Raw genomic sequence first — 23,787 nt, 5'->3', positions numbered from 1 at the left:
TTACAAAAACTGTTTACGGGCCATAATGTAACATAGAAGGTAATGGAGCCCTTTATACATTGTCGTGTATCTTTAGAAATAAATAATGGAGAAATGGAGTCTTTAAACGCCTCAGATGTAAAGTTATTCGCTGTCAAAGTGACGCCAAAAGTCAATGGGAATGCTAATGCAAGTGAAGTTCTGTTACAAGATGGCAGCCCCCAGCCGACTTCAACTTCCGATCGAGTTCCTTGCCGCCTGAGACTACAATGCAGTGTTTTGAAATCTCACAGACACGGAAGAGAAGACAATGCTGAATAAAGTCGTAGTTTTTGCTATTTTTGGATCAAAATGTATTTTCTTTGATGATGTTTTTCTTACCTTTCTGAACATGGACAGTAGACCGTACACACAGCTTCAAAGGAGGATAATTTAGATTTTTGGGTAAACTAACCCTATAAATACTGTGATATTGTTTAATAGTACCCACTATTAGCCTTTTCATAGAAAGACTTAATTGAACTCCTACACAAACATATTAATTTTTAAAGCTTAATTGAACTGAAAATAAACAGTCTTGTAATGTTTTTGCATGACTTTAATTAGCATGAATCTGATTGGCTTTGCCATTGTTCCACTTCATTTCAAGTAAAACAAGATTAATATAGTAGTATGCAACAATTAATAAAACTGATTAAACAACAATTCACTTAAAATACCACAGTTATAACTGCTATGAAGCAAAGAAACCTTTAGAAACCCACAACCAGCGTGACATCAGTGCAACCTTAATTACAATGACATTAGATTATATGCATGTTAAATGCTTCCAATTTTATCGAAGAAATTTTTAAAAGAGGACCAAAACACTCATCATAAAGACAAACAACACCATCAGAGAAGCACGCAGAGAAGAAGCCTTGGATACCTTCACTGGGTCTTTGACCCACTTATCTGTGAATAGGGAAAATAATGAAATGTAATATATTCAAGACAGAAATAATAACTTACTAATTAAATCAGTTGAATGAAATGTTCACCTGTGTTTCCTTCTGACAACATTAGAGGACCCATGGATATTGAAAGAACTGTCGTGGAAGTCCAGAGACCTGCGCTTTCTCCAGTGCTGCCCAGAGTTACAGTTCTACAGAAGAAAAAGACAAAATCCAGCTTTGTAAGTCTTGTTAAATATAACTGAACAAAAATGAAACATAAAGGTTATGATATACTTCTTGGTATGAGACGTGGATCAATTGTCACAATATTATAGACAAAAGAATAATGATTAGCAGCAGTTCAGAGTCCAGTATCATTTTTGCAATGCAAAAGAACCATTCCATTTCCATAATCAGTCTTTAAGTGTGAATGGTTCATAGTCTAAAAACTTTAGCATGATGTGGAAAAACTATTGGAGCAATTGTACTGGTGCGTATACATTTTGGCAGCTCAGCTATTCAACACAGTGTGTTTATGTTGCTAGTGACTTGGAGATGTTGTTCTCCTGTCTCACCTCTATTGAATGAGAAAACAAACCATGGAAAAAAAAGCACGTCAAAGAAGATGGAGTTCCAGAACAAACCAAGCAAATGCATAACCACCATGGACCAAGAGTATCTCAAAGGTGTTTAGAAGACAAAACAAACTCCCCCTGAAAGATTGCTTTGGTCAGCTATTTCGAACTGCTGAAACAAACTCAAAACAAACTTCGTTTCGGCCTAATTTTGTTTGAAATGATGTCATATAAATTTCTTCTTTGATTTTTTTGAAGTATATCGGGGCCTTAAACCTTATCACTATGGGCAGTGGTGATGATGATATTTGCAGACCAGTTTTTAGATTATTGTTTGATCAACAGGAGGTTGTCAGTGGTAGAATCTAAAACCTTGACATTTACAACCATATAGTAATCGTCACATCTCACCACTGAACAGTGATTGCTAGACAGAAGGCAAAGTTGAATAGAACAGTGCAGGTAAAGCTTAGTGGAGTTTGCAGTGAAGATAAACATCCTGAAGGAGAAACGGCTGGATGTCGAGACGCCGTTCTGCAGCAGCTCCACTGTGTCATCATTTGGATTGGGACACCTGAGAATATCAATGATAAACAATTAATATATATATATTTTTTGTCATGCAAGACATATCAAAGTTGTCCTGTGCTTTAGCACTGAAATACTGAAAAGCAAAGCATCCAACAGGGATGTTTCATTTTTTATTCAATGTATGTGCAGATCAAAGTGTATTTTAAAAAAAATATTTTTTTTACAGTGACATGAGACTGATCTTTTTGAATAGAAAAGAAGCATTTTTTTTAACTCTTGAACGATGAGATCCCAGCGGAGAGTGTAATCGGGGTCATTCACAGGTGTAGCCCAACATGTGTCTATCACCAGGGCAAATTGTCGACTGTCCACCCCCTCAACGCGAACTTCCACATGCATCTCCTGGTTGAGCTCCGCATCCACACTACCAGTGAAGGGCCGGGTAAACTCATCGTCCTGATATGGAATCATCCGAACACGATATCTGCCTTCACCCGCTGGAAGGCTCTTGTGCACAATGCTATTAAAATGAAGGGTAGATCTGTGTTAAGAGTTACCCCAGTTTGTTATTTATGTTTCTGCTTAAAGAATTAGTTTGCACTAGAGGTGGGCATAGATTAATTTTTTTAATCTAGATTAATCTCACTGTGATCTTGAAATTAATCTAGATTAATCTAGATTAAAATGGCTCACTCGAATTCTTCCGACGGCATTCAGAATATGTGTGTTACCCAAATAAAATTGACAAACAGTAAGTCTTTGAGAAGGGGTTTATCAAGCTAGGTGGTGCATTAGAAATGTACATCTCCTGTTTCCAAAATGCATCACAAACTGCTTGAAAAAGCTGTAAACTAATTCCACATTGCACAATTGCCGGGTGAAGGTTGTAGCAGTGGGCCCTGTTTGAAATTGTTTAATTTGTATGTTCGTTTATTTTTATTTATTTATGCTATTTACACAATGTTTAAGGTTTTTTCAAGTTTGTAGGTGTCAAGGTACAGAAACTAAATAATTAAATGTAAAAAAGCACTGGATAGTCTTCAATGTCAAAATGAAATATACAATCAAACCTACATTTATTCAGACACCTTCAACATTTCTCACATTATTACAGTTTTGCTATATATATCAAAAAAGATCTGGTTTCTGAATAATTTTTGGTTTGACTGTTAAAACTACAAAGTAGTCAAGGGCAGTGAATGATTTTCATTTTCATTTTCTTGGATTAACATTAACAGCAGCCAGTAGCTAAATTAGGCGCAGTCACTTTAAGAGACGATGAACGCATCCAATATAATACACATCCCATTTTTTTCCTCAACTGTTTACTTTCACTTAAGAAATAACTGACTGTTTTTCGAGCATAATTTCCAAGGTGGATATTTTGACATTTCGTATGTATTTGTCGGCACTAGAGCAAAAATAAGCAAATTCGATGTTCAAGTGTTTTGATCAAAACACTTCAAAACGCTTATTTTTAGCGTCTCAAGACACCTTTCTCTGCGTGAGCCCTGAACACCAGAACACCGCGAGTACTGAATCTGGCCCTTTCACATCTTGTTGTTTGTTTCAAACTGCGATTTGTATTTGTTCGTTCCGGTGCAGGAGGGACTTTGAGGAGAACTTCGCAGAAGAGAGCTCGGTTCAGTGTTGCTGTCCGTTAGGCTGGCCTCAACCAGTCGGTTATATAAAATATCAAGGTGAAAGTCATCATAGCTCGCTTAGTATAGACCCAGCTCCCCACCCAACGTTGACAATAGATTAACAGCAATATTTTTTTTATTGCCCGATAAGAGTCTCACGTTAACGCAGCACGTTAACGGCGATAACGGCCCACCACTAGTTTGCACACATACAAAAAATCTTAATTTGCTGAAAATGTTGACATCTGCACTAGCTCTATGCTAGTATATCTGAAATGTGTATTGACTCTCACCTCTCCAGTGGGTTGATTTCCATATTCATGGAAAGAGTTTCTGTTTGGGGGTAAGCACAGCTAAAAGAAAGCTTCAGAACCTTCTCTCTGCTGATGAGGCCTTCTGTCCTCGGTGTTCCCAGAATGAAGTTATCATAGATGAAGTGGGTGCCATTGGCCTGTTTAAAAAATAAAAAGTGATTTTTGTAATTCAGCCTAATTGAATTCTAGAAATGAGAGTAATAGTAACTACACAAGTAACACTATTTTGATGTTCCATTTAGAACATTTTGTGGACTACAAGTAACGTTGCACATAAATGTCAACTAGTTCTCTTCAGAGTAATAGTAGACTGTCTGGTTAATATCTGTTAACCCTTTATTGTAATGGTCTCCCAACAGACATTATACTGACTATATAACTTATTCTAACCCTACTGGTCTACTAACACTCTTCTAACACTCTTGTGAGAGTAAGTAGACATGTCAGTGCAACATTACTTATAGTCAACAGAATGGGTTAAAGGAACCATCAAAGTAAGGTGGAGGCACTACATAACCCAAACAGTTGCATAAGTCACATATTAATGGTGGAGAATGCGGGCAACAGTTTTTGTTGTGTGTGTGTGTGTGTGTGTGTGTGTCGGTGCAAGTGTCGTGAGCGACAGGTTACTTACACATATACAGTTTTAGGAATTAAGAGAAGATCATTTTTGCACGAAATATGATACATGTAGTTGTACCATACAAATACACAATTATATATAAGTGTTTCAAATTTGTTTTAATGAAAGCAACAATAAAAAAAATCACAAACAGGTGTAGCGGTCAAGTGAGTTATGGTCTGAGTGACTTTTTTAGCATTAGTTTATAAAGGGAATGTGTTGTCACTCTCCTGGCTAACATCAGCAGAAGAATAAAACACTTACTGTATATTCCCGAACCCTTCTCAATTTGTGAGTTTGACCCCCAGTTTGGATGGTTTACTTGAATAGATTATGCATAAATGAATCTCACCACAAGGTTTGTACCACAGATGTGTTCATTGTTGTCAAAATTAAATTCCACTCTGCCATTGCGCACTGTTCCTTTACAGCTTGGATCATTGAGATGTAAGATATCAGCTGAAAAACCAGCCTCAAAAAGCTGACAGCGAGACACAGACATGGAGCCAGAGCTGCTTTCACAGGTTTCTGAGAAATCTGAAGAAAAAAAAAAACTTTAATAAATTTACAATTATGGCTTTTTAATGGCAAAAGAAATAAATACAATAAATTAAAAAATAAAGAATACCAACCGAAAGATTCAGAACTCCATCTGGAATGGTTTGCGTTACATAAACAGCCATAAACACCATTTTTTTCTCCACAGTGTTCATCCTCAGAGCAACTGAGTTCAGAACAGTGATCCCACACACCTGAGAGGAGAAGCACAAAGAAATTAAATACAACACAAAGAGTCATTTGAAAAGAGGTGTAGCTAAACATTCTGTTGCAAAGAACAGAACCATTGCCAATCCACACTTTTAATAATAATTGTCATGCATCGTTTATGTTAGTGTTTTTTACAAAGATGACTTTTGCTATGAATTGACTGCACATGTGTGATAGGGGAATGAGTTCATGTAATTAAAATGCATGTCCAAAAAGATGCTCATGATAGTTGATGAAATAAGCAAGACGATACTTTACCAGTGGCTGTGACTCTTGGAGTAATGGATGCTGTTGCTGTTCTTGGTGTTGCTGCTGTTGTTGAAGAGGCTGCACTAAGTTTTGATATATCTGATAGCAGGAACAATTGTTTTTTATCAATATAATTTTAAATAACACAGAAATGTAAATGACTGAAATACACATAAATAATTGCTTACCTGCACAGTAAGCTCCACAGGTTACTGGCCTGACAAACTCATACACATAGTAATTTCCTGGACAGGCTTTGACTTGTATAGGGATAGATCTGTAATAACAGCAGTCACTCCACCCGGAGCCACAGACCTGACGGGTGACCACCCCATCTTCCAGTCGCGGATGGGAGCCGTTGAGCCACATTGGGATGTAAGTTCCACACATGTATTGATTTACACATGATTCTGGCATCTGGGCACTCTGACCGTTGTAGAACAGCCTGTACCAGCCCTGGAGGTAGTCACACCTCATATTGCTACTATCGTAAGAATTGTTTGTTGCTCTCCAAGTCTCATTCAGACTGTTATAGTTGTAGCAAGGGTCAACACTTGGGGTGGTGAAACGTACTATTATGAAAAATAAATAGAGAACATAGAGAATATTATATGCAGCAGATTAATTTATTCAAGGTTATAATGTGAAAACCTACAATAATTCACAATAATGCCCTGTTCACACTAAGAACGAAAGCTATGATGATAACTATGAAGATAGTGATATTAATGTCCACACCATGGAATGATTTCTTCAGTTTATTGTAAGCATGTGTGTCTGCCGCTTTTAATTCTTGAGCTTGTAATAGCAGGATGGATTCTGATTGGGCATCATTCAACAACTGGAAAAAGATCATTCTGAAAGTGATTCCAACTATTCTTTAATATTGAGAATGATTGTTATAACTATATCTGTATTGTTATCATCCTTGCTGTGAATTGGCCATAAGCATACAAATACAAGTAAAAGGGAATATTAAAAATAAATATACCTGAACAATATGTAGGAGATGGGATTGAAAGAGGTGGTCTGGTAAATTTGTAGACATAATAGTTTCCAGGACAAGCTTTGACTTGTATTGGGTCGGATCGGTAGTAACTGCACTGCTCATAGTAAGAGCCATAAATGTCACGAGTAACAGCTCCATCTTCCAGCCGAGGATGAGAACCACCAAGCCACAGAGAACTAAAACCTCCACATGCCAAGTAAGACACACACCATTCAGGCATCTGAGCACTCAATCCATTAAGAAAGAGTCGATACCAGCCATCCCAGTTAGCATCTGTGTCATCATAATTAGCACTGGATCCATAACCATAACGGAGTATGTTTCTCCAGCTGTCATTGAGTGTGTTGTAGTTAATGCATGGGTCATAATCTAAAAGTGAGAGATGATAAGATCAAAACAGACAAGGAATTTTAAAAAGGAAGTTCAAATCTGAACAGGTCAAGCATAAAGATCACGAGATTCCTAGACCATTCATACTTAACAGATCTGTGTAATAGTGATGCAACATGTGAAGAAACAAAAGCTGTGATTTTAAATTGCATTGCAGGAATTCAGTTGCAAATTTCATTAAATTTTTTTTTGTAATAACTTACATTCTTTTACAAAGTAGGTTAACAACTTACTCAATGTGTTGTTGGTTCGAGTGGTTATAGCTGGACGTATAGTGGTAATCGGCTGTGAAATGGTGCTAATATCTGAAAAAATTATTAATCATGATAAGATAGAAATCATTTTAAAATACTTCAAAATTAAAAAAAAAAAAACACGTACTTGTACAATATCCTGCACACCAGTTTGGCCTCACAAGTTCATAGACATAGTAATTTCCTGGACATGCTTTAACTCTGATTGGTCTTGGTTTGTAACTACAGCATTGAGTCCCGTACCGTCCACAGACCTCTCTGATCACCACTCCGTCCACAATCCGAGGGTGAGGACCGTTCAACCACAGTGGGATCTGTGTGTTACATCTGTATGAACTAACACAGGTCTCTGGCAACTGGATGTTCATTCCACGGTAGAAAAGCCGGTACCAGCCGTTCCAGGAGAAAGAATAATCACAAATGTTATCTCCACTTTCATTGTTGGCTCTCCAGGGACGATCCAGAGACTTATAGTTGTAGCAGGGATCACTGCTGGAGCTTTGGAAAGCAACTGTTATGGAGTTTGCAAAAGTAATGTTAAAAATTAATTGCATTGAAGACAATTTAGAGTGTTCTAAAAGCATATTATAAGCACAGTAATTTTAATGTAATTTTACATCTGAGTCTGGATTTGAAAATGATATAATTATCATCACTAAACTACAAAAGTGGATTTGTGAAATTGCTGACATCATGCAGATGTGTGTTATGTGTTCAGTCTAAAGGAATTTTATGTGTGTTTACAAAGTTGCATAATTGCAAATACAGCACTTTTAGCTGCTTTCACAGATCTGTGTGAACATGGCTCAATTTAACAACATTGTTGTCTGTATGCCTGTCTAAATAGTCCTTGACTGAATTAGTTTCTTGTCAGTGTGTTAGTTCAGTAGTTCAGTGTTTGTTTTTAATGTTATCTGCTTTACACATGGTGTATTATAGCGGTTACGTTCTGCTTTCTTACATCTAACTGTTTTTCCAGTGTTCTGGATTTTTACTTTATATTTTTGTTTAAATCGAACTGAATCGTTTTAAACGGTTCACATATCTAATAAGCATCAATCCACAAATGACTTAAGCTGTTAACATTTTTATTGTGGCTGACACTCCCTCTGAGTTCAAACAAACCAATATCCCGGAGTACTCATGTACTCAAACAGTACATTGACTGAACTGCTGTGAAGAGAGAACTGAAGATGAACACCGAACCGAGCCAGATAACGAACAATACATTGACTCATTCACGAGTCAAGAACCGTTTTTGTCGGGCGCGTCCGATTCGTGAACTGAGGAGCTGATGATGCCGCGCATGTGTGATTCAGCGTGGAGCAGACCGACACACAGGGCGTCTGAACTGAACTGATTCTTTTGGTGATTGATTCTGAACGGATTCTGTGCTAGTGTTATGAGCGCGGGTAAACGGAAGGCTTGAATCAAGGGCAACTATCGCAAATGCCGCCATTAAGTCGAGCGCGAAAGAACCGGTGAATCGTTTTCTTCAACCGGTTTATTGAATCGAACTGTCTGGAAGAACTACTGGTGATCCGAACACCGATGCAACCGGTTCTTGACTCGTGAACGAGTCAGTCTATTGTTCGTTATCTGGGTCGGCTCGGTGTTCATCTTCACAACAGTTCAGTCAGTCTACTGTTTGAGTGCATGAATTACTCCGGGATATTGGTTTGTTTGAACTCAGAGGGAGTGTAAGCCACATTAAAGAAAGTTAACAGCTTAAGTCATTTGTGGATTAATGCGTATTAGAGATGCGAACAGTTGAAAACGATTCAGTTCGATTTGGTGAACTGAATGATTCGTTCGCGAACCGGATATCCAGACTGCTTTGATTTGAACTCTCTCTCACAACAGACACGGAAGAGAATATAATGCTGAATAAAGTCGTCGTTTTTGCCATTTTTGGATCAAAATGTATTTTGATGCTTCAAAAAATTCTAACTGACCCTCTGAGGTCACATGGACTACTTTGATGATGTTTTTCTTACCTTTCTGGACATGGACAGTATACCATACACACAGTTTCAATGGGGGGACTGAGAGCTCTCGGACTAAATCTAAAATATCTTAAACTGTGTTCCAAAGATAAACTGAGGTTTTACGGGTTTGAAACAACATGAGGGTAAGTTATTAATTACATAAATTTGCTATCTGGGTGAACTAACCCTTTAAGTGTAAATATATGCTATTTACATTTTACACTAAGTGCAATTAGCAATGGGTTATATTTATGCTAAGTGAAAATAGCATTTTTTTTTTTTTTTTACAATATGCTATTTAAGTGCAAATCTATAATTTATATTTACCCTATGTTAAAGTAGCAGGATTTTCTGCTATTTATACTACTTATTGCAAATAGTGCCAAATATCTGCACCTCAGTACAGTATTATATTATAACATAATATATTGTACGCAATATTAATGCATTAAAATTATAATTTTAATTAAAATTATTAAATGGATGCCACCTTACTGGAACAATAAAGGCCACCCTACACAAGCACAAACCACACCGATACATTATTTTAAACTTTTTGATATTTCCTTCATTTATATTGAAGAGAATATCCTTTCTGGTGTGATAAGAGATTTGAGGTTTAGAGATGTGAGATTGTGAGGGAATACTACAGTAATGGTGGGTTATAAAATGACTGCACAGCACTGATTCTGACTGTTTAAAAATTTAAAAGGACCTAATACATAGAGCATTTATTCTTCATATAGACTTTTAAAATTCACCTGCACAGTACATTGGCTTGGGGATTGATGCGTTGGGTTTGACAAGTTCATAGACGTAATAATTTCCAGGACAAGCTTTGACTCGAATGGAGTTAGACTTGTAGCTGCCACAAGAGGAAGTCGACCACATCCACACCATAGCATTAGTTCCCACCACTTCACGGGTCACCACTCCATCCTCAAGTCTTGGATGAGAACCATTGAGAGACAATCCAGTTTCACCGCCACATTGTAAAGTACTCACACACCACTCAGACATTTGAGCACTGAGTCCTCCCAGATACAGCCGATACCAGCCTCTCCATTCAACAAGACTGTCATTACCTGAAGAGTAGTAATAGTTTGCTTGTATGTCTCTCCAGTATTCATCAAGGATAGTATAATTATAGCATGGATCAGAGCTGGAAGTTGTATAACCTGATGCCCAAAAACAAAAACAAAAAGCATTGTGTGATTATTACTCAGAATACATACAGTATGGCAGAATACAGACGGCAAACACACTTACATTACATTATAGCTAAACCTCTGTGTCTGTATGACAGGGAAAGTGTGGATTGAGGATAAACTGACTACACTTACATAAAATGTCAAATTTACACTCCTCTCTCACTAATTACCACATAGATAATTAGTGAGCATTTTCTAAGAAGCACACCTATTTTTCTCCATTGCAGTAAAAAATTTCCTGCAGAAAGTTGCATATTTGTACAAATTGTGATGAGTGGGGCAGGGCCGAGAGCCGTGGGAACGGAGCGAGGCGGGTGGAGTGATTTGAAATGAGCGACACCTGCGACACTCACCGGTCTCGAGTCCCACGGAGGAGATCGGAAGGATACAAAAGAGGAGCGACGACAGTGAAGGACGAGAGAGGACCAGGCCTGGGCTTTATTTTGTGTTTTAGTTTTGTATATGCGCGACAGTTGTCCGCGAGGGGCTGTCGCGCTGTTTTGTGTTTATTTTATTATTAAAGCCTTATTTTGATTGTTCCCGCCTCCTCCTTCCCACGATTATGAAGTTTGTAAAGTGTTATACTGGTACCGAAACCCGGGAGAAGGAGGGACGTGTTGCTGAAGATCCCTCGCCACTGTGGTGAATCCGCGGTGCCATCAAGCGGGCGTAGCAGTCTGGCGCAGGGGACGCTCGAGGCGGTGGGCTGGAGTGAGTTGCAGGAGATGGACGAACTCGCTGCCGGCCACCCACGATGTGGAAGGGCGGCTGCCATCCGTGAGGAAGTGGAGGAGTCGGTGACGTTCGCCAGCGGGAGCCGGAGCGTGCTGCCTTCTGCCATGATGGGGAGGAGCAGGGAACGGGGGACTCCTGCTGGCTGCCCAAAACCTGAGGAGCGGTCGGTGTCCACTGGGCAGCGAAGGAGTGTAGTGCCATCCACCGAGGGCCGTCCAGTGCCACCGCCAGGCACCGCGGAAGAGTTCACCCAGCTGGTGGAGGGGCCAAGCGGCAGTGCTTCTGGGAACCGGAACTCATTTTCTCTTATCTCTGTCTATCCTCATCCTTCCATCTCCTTTTCTCTCACCTCGTCTGTCTGTCCTACCCCCAGGTTCCCACAGGTCACCATGAGCAGTCCCCTTGGAAGGAGGTGGGGGGCGAGTAGAGCGCAGTCTCGGGAGTACCCCCCAGTGTGCGAGGGGTGATGGGGGTATGTGATGAGAGGGGCAGGGGATTATGAAGTTTGTAAAGTGTTACAGAGATATATTGCTGGTATGACCTTAGACCTTCCATAAAGACCTCTAAAATGTAAAATTCTTATAAACTAATAAGTAAAAATACGTAAAAAAAAATGGCTTTGGATAAAAGCATCTGCTAAATGCATAAATTTAATTTAATGTAAAACATAGCTGCAAGCAGCAATTAAGTGCCCAAGCACTCTACCGGCAAATTGAGAAGCTAATCATGGTGTGCAGGATCACACCAAACGTAACAATGAGCAATTACAGCAATTTTAGGATGACTGTAATTGAAATGTCATAAATACAACCACTAATAATATTATTAAATGGCTTATCACTTTTGACCAACAGGTGGCGCTGTAACCAAATCATTTTGGCATGTTCTGTGTGAGGTGACAATGGCACACACAAAGTTTGGTGTCAATATGCCAAAGCATTGCAAAGATACAGGCTGAAGTGTCATTTTGGCATGGTGCCTCAAATTTGTTGCAGTGGTATGCGACAACGGTTTTGTCTATCGACACAAAATCAATGAAATTTTGTCAGCACAGTCTGAAGATCTGATTCAATTTTGGTGAACATCGGACCAAAGGTTGATGAGGAGATCGAAAAAGTAGGTTTTCAAAATAAATCAAAATAGAGGACAGGAAGTTCAGCTTACTCTGACATATTTGGTATTTATGCTTTCGGCATAAGCAACAGACTATTATTAAGACCAGTTTCATTGCAATAGGCTAATGCAGTAAAAAGTAATTAGCATTTTTATAAATGTAATTATTAATGGTTAATGAATGGTTTATTACTCTTGCCCAATAGGTGGCGCTGTTACCAAATTAATGTGGCATGGTCGGTGTGAGGTGACAATGGCACATACAAAGTTGACGAGTTCGAATTTTGAATTTCATTCGACTTGGCATGAGCCAAGGATTCAGATATATTTTTTATTTTTTTATTTTCTGGCTTACGATTCAAAAGTTATTAGCATAGAAACATTGAAAGTTTGGACAAGTGGTGGCTCTACAGAGTTGAAGTTAGAGACTTCAAATTTTCTATGGTTAATGTTGAGACTGTCCTCTACCAGTTTGCCAAAACTTTCCCACAAACCGGTTCTATGGGCTGCCATAGACTTGTGGCGGAAGAAGAAGAAGAAGAAGAAGAAGAATGTGCCTTCAGTGCTTGGCCCCTAAATCTAAATTCAAAAGGCATTGTTATGACAAGGAATTTATTTATCAGACACCTCTCTAGATAATGTTTATTATTGAGCAAAAGCAAAGAAAAAAATAAAACTGCTTTGACAGAATTTGCATTGTAAAAAGCGTTATATAAAAATGGTGATTTGACTTGACATGACCTGACTGAATGAGTATTCAGCATCTTCAAATTCAAGCCTGAACTCTATCCATATCTGCGTGATGGGGAAATAATTTTGGCATTCAAATTTATTTCTTTTTAGTTTGTGGTTTGGGAAAGTAGACAACTGGTTTTGTTTGGAGTTTGTGGGGTGGGGGGGGGGGATATCATTGCTCCCCCTGCACTTATCCATGCTAGGCATCCATGCTTGGACCCCCTTGAAAATGAGATGTCACATCTCAAGGGCATATCCTTTCAATAAATTAAAATTATAGTTCTTGTCCTGAAGATAAACATACCGCCAGTCCAAACTGTATCCTAATTGGCATTCATCTTTTATGTCAGTGGTCCCTACAGAAATTACTTGTGATATGAATTGACATCATGCATGTGTAGTGGGATGAACAGAAAAATGTTGAGAGTTCACGTAATTAAAATGCATGCCCAAAAAGATGCTTATGATAGTTGATGAAATAAGCAAGACAATACTTTACCAGTGGCTGTGACTCTTGGAGTAATGGATGCTGTTGCTGTTCTTGGTGTTGCTGCTGTTGTTGAAGAGGCTGCACTAAGTTTTGATATATCTGATAGCAGGAACAATTGTTTTTTATCAATATAATTTTAAATAACACAGAAAGGTAAATGACTGAAATACACATTAATAAATAATCACCTGCACAGTAAACTCCACAGATTACTGGCCTGACAAACTCATAAACATAATAATTTCCTGGACAGGCTTTGACTTGTATAGGGAGAGATCTGTAAGTACAGCAGCCTCTCCACCCGGAGGCACAGACCTGACGGGTGACCACCCCATCTTCCAGTCGCGGATGGGAGCCGTTGAGCCACATTGGGTAATAAGTGCCACACATGTATTGATTTACACATGATTCTGGCATCTGGGCACTCTGACCGTTGTAGAACAGCCTGTACCAGCCCTGGAAGTTATCACACCTTCTATAGTTACTATCATAGGGATTGTCTGTTGCTCTCCAAGTCTCATTCAGACTGTTATAGTTGTAGCAAGGGTCAACACTTGGGGTGGTGAAACGTACTATTATGAAAAATAAATAGAGAACATAGAGAATATTATATGCAGCAGATTAATTTATTAATTTATGTGAAAAGCTACAATAATACACAATAATGCCCTGTTCACACCAAGAATTAAATCTATGAAGATAGTGATATTAGTGTCCACACCATTTTGGGGCGCCATTTGTAAAGCATCATTTTATCACATTTAACTTCAAACAATGTTTAAAAAACTTTTTAGCATATTTACAACAATATTTGTCAACTTAGAGATATTTTAAATAGTAAAATATAAATATTAAATGTTACACCTAAATGTTAAATGTAAAATCCAAATCGAAATGTTAAATCTAAATATTAAATCTAAATATAAATGTAAAATCTAAATGTTAAATATAAATATAAATGTAAATTTTAAATCTAAATCTTAATATAAATGTTAAATATAAATGTTAAATCCAAATCTAAATGTTAATTCTAAATATTACATCTAAATGTTAAATATAAATATAAATATAAATGTTAAATATAAATGTTTCGGGTGAAACGAAATATTTAGCTAATATGCAAATTTGAAATGCCGGAAGTGCCAAAATAAAAGCTCGACGAGGTCAGTGTGTGTGCATTGTGTCAAATAAGTAACAAATTAAACAAAACATTTGATGATTTGCTCCTTCACAACAATGTCTGGACCATCTCATCCTAAGGAAACTGACTCTTGGACATGGATTATTGTGATAATGACTACCTAAAATAATAAACACGTTTGGAGAAACTGTATTTGAAGAGTAGGCTAGTGTCACTTTTATGAAAAGTGTGGGACTTATGATGACCTGTAGCCATAATAACCAGCCACGAGGGGACTCACTTTGACTGAATGTTATGTCCTCACCATAGACTGTATCACTCATCATGTCATCACTCTGTGTCATTTTTGCATGCTTGAATGCCAGCAAGAGCCTATTTCCCCGGCCATCCCTGACCAGGTACGGTAACTATTGATGCCACTGTCGTTCAAAATGTCCAACGAATCGGCATTAGCTTAGAGCATAGGCTCTTGCTGGCGTTTAAGCATGTGAACATTTTCATAAAAGTGACACTAGCCTACTCTTCAAATACAGTTTCTCCAAATGTGTTTATTATTTTAGGTAGTCATTATCACGATAATCCATGTCCAATAGTCAATTTCCTCGGATGAGATGGTTTTTATTAGATACTTCTTTGACACGATGCTATAAACACACACTGACCTCATCGAGCTTTTATTTTGGCACTTCCGGTTATTGGTATTTTGAATTTGCATATTAGCTAAATATTTTATTTCAACCGAAAAATTTAAATTCAACATTTATATTTATATTTAACATTTATATTTTACATTTATATTTATATTTAACATTTATATATAACATTTAGATTTAGATTTAGATTTATCATTTAGATTAAACATTTAGATTTTACATTTAAATTTAGATTTAGATTTAACATTTAGATTTAGATTTAACATTTAGATTTGGTTTAGCATTTAGATTTAACATTTAGGTGTAACATTTAATATTTATATTTAACTATTTAAAATGTCTCTAAGTTTACAGATATTGTTGTAAATGTGCTAAAAAGTGACCGTGAAAAATTCATACCAGTTTTTTAAACATTGTTTGAAGCTAAATGTGACAAAATGTTGCTGTTGTTTTCAGCGTGAGCCGCTTTACAAACGGCGTCCCATACAGCATGGAATGATTTCTTCAGTTTATTGTAAGCACGTGTGTCTGCCGCTTTTAATTCTCGAGCTCATAATAGCAGGATGCATTCTGATTGGGTATCATTCAACAACTGGAAAAAAAATCATTCTGAAAGTGACTCCAACGATATCGTTTGACTGTGCCTTTATCCTCACAGCTGTGGTGTGGACTGCTATTCTTTAATATTGAGAATGATTGTTATAACTATATCTGTATTGTTATCATCCTTGCTGTGAATTGGCCATAAGCATACAAATACAAGTAATAGGGTATATTAAAAATGAATATACCTGAACAATATGTAGGAGATGGGATTGAAAGAGGTGGTCTGGTAAATTTGTAAACATAGTAGTTTCCAGGACAAGCTTTGACTTGTATTGGGTCGGATCGGTAGTAACTGCACTGCTCATAGTAAGAGCCGTAAATGTCACGAGTAACAGCTCCATCTTCCAGCCGAGGATGAGAGCCACCAAGCCACAGAGAACTAAAACCTCCACATGCCAAGTAAGACACACACCATTCAGGCATCTGAGCACTCAATCCATTAAGAAAGAGTCGATACCAGCCATCCCAGTTAGCATCTGTGTCATCATAATTAGCACCGGATCCATAACCATAACTGAGTATGTTTCTCCAGCTGTCATTGAGTGTGTTGTAGTTAATGCATGGGTCATAATCTAAAAGTGAGAGATGAAAAGATCAAAACAAACAAGGAATTTTAAAAAGGAAGTTTATAAGTGCAAATCTGAACAGGTCAAGCATAAAGATCATGAGATTCCTAGACCATTCATATTTAACAGATCTGTGTAATAGTGATGCTACATGTGAAGAAACAAAAGCTGTTTTAAATTGCATTGCAAGAATTCAGCTGCAAATTTCACAGTTTTTATTATTTGTAATAACTTTTACAAAGTAGAATAACAACTTACTCAATGTGTTGTTGGTTCTAGTGGTTATAGCTGGACGTATAGTGGTAATCGGCTGTGAAATGGTGCTAATATCTGAAAAAAAGAATTCATGTTAAGATAGAAATTATATTAAAAAAATATTATTTTTAAAATACTACAAAATAATAATGTAAAAAACACGTACTTGTACAATATCCTGCACACCAGTTTGGCCTCACAAGTTCATAGACATAGTAATTTCCTGGACATGCTTTAACTCTGATTGGTCTTGGTTTGTAACTACAGCATTGAGTCCCGTAGGTCCCTCCACAGACCTCTCTGATCACCACTCCATCCACAATCCGAGGGTGAGGACCGTTCAACCACAGTGGGATCTGTGTGTTACATCTGTATGAACTAACACAGGATTCTGGCAACTGGATGTTCATTCCACGGTAGAAAAGCCGGTACCAGCCGTTCCAGGAGAAAGAAGAATCACAAATGTTATCTCCACTTTCATTGTTGGCTCTCCAGGGACGATCCAGAGACTTATAGTTGTAGCAGGGATCACTGCTGATGTTTTGGAAAGCAACTGTTATGGAGTTTGCAAAAGTATTGTTAAAACACTGTAATGACATTGAAAACAATTTAGAGTGTTCTGAAAGCATATTATAAGCACAGTAATTTTAAAGCCCATGTTGCAGGTTAACCACCACTGTGGATTAATGGGTACATAAATCACTCAAGATATGTATATCGTTTTTTTATAAATTTTTAAGTTTTTGGTATTACATTTTTTTTTTACACAATTTGGTGATGACGTTGCGTTGGGGATAAGTGGAGGAAAGGTAGCCTCAGCCTAGTATTAGAACTATGGCGACTGACTTGGATGAGAAAGAGGTGGCAAGAGCCAACATGTATGATGACCTGCAGCTGTGTAATTTCAGAACCTGCCAGACTTGAGAGGGCAAATGAGGAATTGCCAAGAACTGATGTCCGTCAAAGCCAATTAAATGCATGGTCCGATGAGAATGAGAGGAGAGTTGAAGTGTCCTGGTGAGTTGCTATCATTTAGCCTCGCAGCAATGAGCACTGGAGCTAGTCTACGAGCAGCAGTGCACAATAACGACACATTTATATATATATTTTTTTACTGTCATTGAATAGCACAGAGTGAAAAAACTAAATTTTCTTTATATCTAGTGGCAGTTATGAATGACGTTAGTTCAGATAAGTACCAGTAACCTTTGTCGTGTCGTAGTACTGGTAAACTTTGTCTTTGTCATCTTAAAAATTGAAGGCATCATGCTAGCTATATGGGCGCTTCTCTTCCTCCGGTGAAAATATTGTTGCAAATGTAGCCGCATGTCTGTCGCTGGGTTTGGCAGGTGCTTGTGTGGGCAGATCTGTCCCATAGAAACTGTATTGGAAAGCTTGTACTGTAGGCAAGTGAGTGCGTTTTGGTCGTTGTTGGTCGATATCTATCTGTCTGTCTATCTATTTATATATCTAGTCTATCTAGTCTATCTATTCTATCTATCTATATATCTATTTATATATTTATAATCTGTGCTATCTGAATACTCTCGTCTACTACTCATCTCTCTCTAGTCACTCTCAATGCTCTCAATGCGGGCTTTGGTAAATTCTCTCCCTAACGTGACGTAATGCAATGCCTTGTGGGGGAAAGGAGAATTGTTGCAAACCGTTGTAAAATAATACCTACTTTTTCGTATTATATTCCATTTTGTGATACCCAGCAACATAAAATACAATGGATAACAGTTTAAATGTTTATTACCAACAAGCAAATTGCACAAGTTTGTAAAAAAAAAAATTAACCCTGCAACACAGCCTTTAATGTAAACTTACATCTGAGTCTGGATTTTTTTTAAATTATATAATATAACTGTCTGTGACAGTACCCCTTACGGCCAAAAGGTCTAAGCTATATACCCAACTTAATTATTAGGGCCTCGGCCCAGGGTAGAGCTGAAGACTTGGAATTAGGGATGCACCGAAATGAAAATTCTTGGCCGAAACCGAAAACCGAAAAAGAGAAAACCAAGGCCGAAAACCGAAACCGAAACACCGAAATAAATTATGCCAATTATTAGTACCATTGCATTTATTGCTATGACCGTGTACTAACTTTACTAAAATTAAGACATTGCAATTGCATAAATTAATATTAAAGTTTCAAAGATAATTACAATTATATAACTTATAAAAAAAAAAAACATACAAATACATAATTACAAATGATGTAAATATTTATTAAGCACATTGCAACAATGCACAGTATAAAATAAAATTCAAACTAAAAATTTATCCCACTCATGTGTATATTTAATAATAATGTACAGGCCTACTGGCCTGCAGAAAGGTTTTAAAATGAACAGTTCTCTCATAAAAACAAAGTGCATTTAGGTGAAGTGCATTTGAAATTTTTCTATGTAGGACTAGAAAGTGCATTACTTCTCCAGTTGGCAAGACTGTTATCACTTCTGAGGATGAGGACTTCAGACAGATAACCATCTAGCTGTTGAGCAGTTGAGCTTGTCATCTGCCTGACATTTGAGAAATATTTGAGAGAGTGTATTTAAATAGGGCCAGGGCATAAATAAACATTTTTATCAAATTAAAGCAGAAATCTAGCAGAAAATCTAGCATAAATATGGCTACAATCTGATATTATGTATGTATATATGTTTGTGTGTGTGTATTAGAACAAAATAGCCAACGTATTATTATTATTTGAGGCACTTTGTTGCAGAATTCCACTGAACATATCAGACAACGATGGTGCATGCCACTCATCTGGTGCAGAGACCAGTCTTTTCTGCGCTCTGATCTGTCTCCTGCACTTGGCGCTTCTCCGTCTCCACGCGGGTTCTCCGCATCCAGCGCGGCCTGGATCATTTCTCGTGCGCGCTGCCTTATTTCCGCATCCAAGTAATGGTCATTATAACGCGGATCAAGCACATTCGCGATGAAGTGCAGAGGATCCGAAAAGATCTCAGTGAGATGTGTGCTAACAGACTCTATAAGACTGTACTTTTCTTTGTTTTTACTTCGTGGTCCGTCTTAATCTCTTTGTTAGGAGACGCTTTAGTGCTGCGAATAAAGGAGTAAGAAGAGAGAGAATGTTCTCACTGGTGTTAAGTGAATGTCGCGTTGAGCTCGTGGTCTGCGCTATGCAGGTGCACGTGCAGGTCGCGGTTTCTGTTTGCGTCATCACAACATTTCGGCCGTGTTGTTTCGGTGATAAAAGTCTATCGGCCGAAAACCGAAAAGGCCATTTTCGGCCGAAAATTTTCGGTGGCCAAAATTTCGGTGCATCCCTACTTGGAATCAGGAAAGATTCCTTTAAAGGGATACGGCTAAGAACCTAGCATTTCTACCAAGTCTTGCCTGTCGCAAGGGGCTACCGCTAGCTTGCGCATAAGCTTGCTGAAAGAGCTGTCTCGACAGTTCTCTAGTAGCAACACCCTGTTTAGATAGGTATCTGAGGATAAATAGGCACCCAAGATGAACGGGGCTTTTACCAACTCAAGAAAGGGCACGAAGCAACCACGTGAAGCCCTCACCAAATAGGATTTTAGAAAGAACGCAGAATACTAGCGTGCGAACTTACCACAGTGTGGATTTCAGAAAGTGTGCAAAGACTACACGTGCACACTTACCATAGCATGGGTTTTCAAATACTGTTCTAAGAAGGGCTCTCGTGGCACTATGATAGAGCAGCTCATAGATAGAATAGTGGATCTCAAAACAGTATGATTGAGAGTCATCAACTCGCGCGCTCATAGGCGACCCTTTTTTGGAAAAAGGGGAGCGCTGCTAAATTACCACAAGAATCACCCAAAAAGCCCCTCATGTTGAGGGAAGTGATGCTTGAGGTGTATAAACAAATACACACTGGCTGAATGGAACCCAAGGAACCAAGGTCTAATCATCTCAAGAAAGGGAATGAAGCGGAGCGTATAACCCTTATCGTAGAAGATTTCAGAAAGTGTGCAGTCTTGCGTGCAAACTTACCACATGTGGATTTTTAGAAACTGCGCAAAGTGTTCACGTGCACACTGACCACCATGTGGTTTTGAGAAAGTACACAAAGCTTAGCGTGTGTACTTAAAGGTTCCTAAGCGTCGCAGAGGTGCTGAATCTCACGGGAGAGGCAAGCTCAATTTTACAAACCTCTGGCAAGGGGAGCATCACCTGAGGCAGCATATAAAAGAAGACTTCTGTAACTGCCACCTCCACTTCCCGCTAGATGCGACATCACCACTAAGTGGCCAGGAGACCCCTCAGGGTGACCTGGCCAGACATCCATGAAATTCCCTGCAGTGCTGTGCCAGGCCTGATGATCAAGGAACCCTCAGGAACCTGTGATCTCAGCCGCCTAATACCGGGAACATGGAAACTCACAGAGTTTATTAGTAGACAGGTAACCACCAGCAATTAAATACACATAAGTATATACAGAGAGGGTTACATTTACTCACCCACCCTCCTACGCCGGAGCCCCGCTCAAGGGGCGCCTCCTTCTAGTCTGGACCATCAGTCAGGTGGTTGCTCTGGACATAGAACCATAAAAACATTATAGGTCCAGCATTGGAGACTGTTATGCGAGAGGTTTCCACCTAACCTCGATCAGGTCTAGAGCTGGTGGTTACAGGGGAATTAGGAAGGGGAGGATAAAAGCAGAAGTTAACCCTCTGAAGTCGATTAACGCATATACGCGTTATGAGGCTATTTTCTCCTGATAACCTCTTAGACTCCAGAGGGTTAAAAATCCCCAAAAGAAGGAGTAGATACCTCGGTATTACTCAGATTCGGACGAGAACGCTGCCTCGTCTAGATCATACCCTTTAGGTTGTGTTTACCTCCTCGTGACCCACGATTCCTCTAAGCCCTGCCCGCAGGTGGGGAAGGAGCGCGAGTTGCAACTCTAGACTTCTGTGCCCGTCTTTGATCCTCAGATCGAGACAGGCCAGGACCCCTATGTTGTTCGGGCTCAGACCTGGACCTTTGTGGAACGAAGGATCTGAAAGCTGCAGAGCGCGCCTTCATCTCCCTGAACTTCTCAAATCGCCGTCTCAACGGAAATACCGAAAAGTTCAGAAGGAGAAACCTGAGCATCAAGCAGAAAGCATTTTCTTTCCTCCCGATGTCTGCCATGTTCATCCACAGATGAGCCCATGGCGGAGGCGGCCGGCTTGGCTGCACGGAGAGAGATCCGTGGTGCAGCGGAGCTCAGCTACCCGATCAGAAAAAAGGCCCCTGCCTCTATCCACGTCTCTTAACAGATCAGTCTAATATGCTTGAAGCACCAGCATTGTGTGTTATAAAGCCACAGCCTGACCTGCTACTGCGTATGTTTTGCCATTTAAGCGATAAGATTTTCTGAAGGGGCTTAGATTGCAAGAAGGGAGATTAAGAGAGGATGTTTCCCCTGAGGAAAGAACACATTTTCACAGATAAAAATTATTTATAAATGATTTATTTATAAGAAGAGGACGCAGTTCGAAGTTCCCTCGAAAGGGAACACATTTTTACTCATATTAATCAAAATTGATTTTTAGCATTTTAAAAACGAAGCTCTCCATTTGTTATTTACACTAAGTGCAAATAGAAATGTATTGTATTTACACTAAGTGAAAATAATGGTATTTTTAAATGATATGCTATTTACACAAGGTGCAAATAGATAAATGTTATATTTACCCTAAGTTAAAATAACAATATTTTCTGCTATTTATACTACTTATTTCAAATAGTGACAAATATCTGCACCTCTGTATTGTAGTACATTATAAAATATAAATTATCAAATATATATCAAATTATTTAAATAGATGCCACCTTACTGGAACAATAAAGCCCTCCTTACACCTGCACTAACCACACCAGATACATTATTTTCAGCTTTTTTATTATTTCCTTCATTTATATTGAACACAAAATCCTTTCTGGTGTGATATAAGATTTAAGGTTTAGAGTTATGAGATTGTGAGGGAATAGTACAGTAATGGTGGGTTATAAATTGACTGCACAGCACTGATTCTGACTGCTTAAGGATGTAAAATGACCTAATACATAGAGCATTTATTCTTCATATAGACTTTTAAAATTCACCTGCACAATACATTGGCCTGGGGATTGATGCGTTGGGTTTGACAAGTTCATAGACGTAATAATTTCCAGGACAAGTTTTGACTCGAATGGAGTTAGACTTGTAGCTGCCACAAGAGGAAGTCGACCACATCCACACCATAGCATTAGTTCCCACCACTTCACGGGTCACCACTCCATCCTCAAGTCTTGGATGAGAACCATTGAGAGACAATCCAGTTTCACCCCCACATTGTGAAGTACTCACACACCACTCAGACATTTGAGCACTGAGTCCTCCCAGATACAGCCGATACCAGCCTCTCCATTCAACAAGACTGTCATTACCTGAAGAGTAGTAATAGTTTGCTTGTATGTCTCTCCAGTATTCATCAAGAATCGTATAATTATAACATGGATCAGAGCTGGAAGTTGTAGAACCTAATGCCAAAAAAAAAATAAAAAATAAACAATGTGTGATTATTATTCAGAATACATACAGTATGGCAGAATACAGATGGCAAACACACTAACATTAAATTATAGCTAAACCTCTGTGTCTGTATGACAGCGAAAGTCTGGACTGAGGATAAACTGACTACACTTACTACAAATGTATCATTTACCCTCCTCTCTCACTTATTACCACCTAGATCATTAGTGAGCATTTTCTAAGAAGCACACCTGCATTTGTTTTCTCCAGTGCAAAAAAAGATGTACTGCAAAAAGATGCATATTTATAGAAATATTGTTGGTATGACATTAAATCTTCCATAAAGACCTCTAAAATGTAAAATGTCTTTTCAATTCAAAAACCATTGATATGACAAGGAGTGCAAGAAAATAGAAAACATTATTTGATGTCAAATTCAATTCTAACCAATAGTATGTCTACTTTCATCTTTCTATTTTTGTTTTTTGGGCCCTGATGTACCTCCTCTGACCAT

The 23,787-nt window shown here is 38.4% G+C and overlaps 1 protein-coding gene across 1 annotated transcript; it reads right to left on the bottom strand.

Moving 5' to 3' along the window:
- Positions 1–1,015: 1,015 nt before the first annotated feature.
- Positions 1,016–23,787, bottom strand: LOC113075866 (uncharacterized). Its single transcript, XM_026248524.1, has 16 exons — positions 23,775–23,787; positions 22,865–23,281; positions 16,929–17,315; positions 16,766–16,837; positions 16,127–16,513; positions 13,730–14,113; positions 13,551–13,640; positions 10,019–10,435; positions 7,611–7,780; positions 5,932–6,072; positions 5,228–5,351; positions 4,952–5,136; positions 3,957–4,114; positions 2,295–2,540; positions 1,901–2,063; positions 1,016–1,123 (listed from the first exon to the last, which is right to left on the bottom strand). The coding sequence occupies exons 1-16, from the start codon at positions 23,785–23,787 to the stop codon at positions 1,016–1,018; spliced, it is 3,462 nt and encodes a 1,153-aa protein (XP_026104309.1).

This window comes from Carassius auratus, unplaced genomic scaffold (assembly GCF_003368295.1).
Source record: "Carassius auratus strain Wakin unplaced genomic scaffold, ASM336829v1 scaf_tig00017828, whole genome shotgun sequence".
Classification (NCBI taxonomy): Eukaryota; Metazoa; Chordata; class Actinopteri; order Cypriniformes; family Cyprinidae; genus Carassius; species Carassius auratus.
Note: the sequence above shows the minus strand (reverse complement) of the source record. Positions and strands in the feature narration are given on the sequence as shown.

Coding starts and splice junctions, on each gene's coding strand:
- LOC113075866 (XM_026248524.1), bottom strand. Junction 5,137..5,227: donor AGTTCTGAATCTTTCGGTTG/GTATTCTTTATT, acceptor TTTTTTCTTCAG/ATTTCTCAGAAACCTGTGAA. Junction 2,541..3,956: donor GAAATCAACCCACTGGAGAG/GTGAGAGTCAAT, acceptor TCATTTTAATAG/CATTGTGCACAAGAGCCTTC.